At 33.6% G+C, this 943-nt stretch overlaps 1 protein-coding gene across 1 annotated transcript; it reads left to right on the top strand.

Annotated features, from left to right (window-relative positions):
• The first annotated feature begins 350 nt into the window (after positions 1-350).
• LOC133197064 (complement C1q-like protein 2) lies at positions 351-716 on the top strand. The gene has a single exon (XM_061332904.1). The coding sequence runs from the start codon at positions 351-353 to the stop codon at positions 714-716; it is 366 nt and encodes a 121-aa protein (XP_061188888.1).
• Positions 717-943: the final 227 nt, after the last annotated feature.

Genomic DNA, 943 nt, shown 5'->3' with positions numbered 1-943 from the left:
CTTTCTGAGGGGGAAGACCAAATAACAATATGTTTTTTTATTGGGTATATTAAAAAAATATACTGGTGAAATAGTAGATGCATTTCTGCTTCCCATGATGTAGTTAATACAATAACCTTTGATTCATATCAATATATGTTGCATATTATCAATTTACGTGAAATAAAAGGGTTTTTAAATTTCTTTTAATGACATGATTTTTTTTCTTATATAAGTATATGTGTATGTTGCATTTGAACAGAATGTATCTGAAATAGATTCTAGACGAGTTAACAAAAATTTCATGTTATTTAGGACTTCCTATCTTCAATAACACTGCTGTGGTATTTTGCGCAAGGAGCAGTAGCAATATGGGTGGTATAAGCACTGAATACATTCTGAAGTTCCCTACAGTCATTACAAATGTAGGAAACCACTACAACCCAACTGACGGAATCTTTATCGCACCTGTTCACGGTCTTTACCTGTTCTATTGGACCATGCAATGTTACCACAGTGGCAGCGCTCACTGCAGTACCGCTCTAAAGATAGACAACTCATTGAAAGGAAAAATTCGATCCGGGGAAAATGCTGGAAGTTATTACCATACTGGGTCCAACACAGTTATCGTTGAGGTGGAAGCTGGAGAGCACGTGTGGATTGAAAATGTACATTACTCTAATGCTGACATTTACGCTTATTCCTCATTTGGGGGAACTCTTTTGTCCATTTTATAAACATCTTGAACTCTTCAGTTTGTGGATATATGTTATCAAGAAATTACAGTCAGACTTTGATTGATTCTAATTTTTGTCTACATTTTAAAGATAAAGTTTAGAAATGTTTTCAAACAAAGTATTATTATTTTTACGGACTTTAAAGTTGTTTTTAACGGAAGATCTGCAAAAAATAAACACTGATTTTCTCTTATTGGAAATAAGATAGCAGGCCATGAAATGTAGCT

This window comes from Saccostrea echinata, unplaced genomic scaffold, assembly GCF_033153115.1.
Source record: "Saccostrea echinata isolate AGI-Se365-2 ecotype Australia unplaced genomic scaffold, CSIRO_AGI_Sech_v1 ptg000030l, whole genome shotgun sequence".
Classification (NCBI taxonomy): domain Eukaryota; kingdom Metazoa; phylum Mollusca; class Bivalvia; order Ostreida; family Ostreidae; genus Saccostrea; species Saccostrea echinata.
The sequence above is the reverse complement of the archived record's forward strand: the minus strand, read 5'-3'. Positions and strand labels throughout refer to the sequence as shown.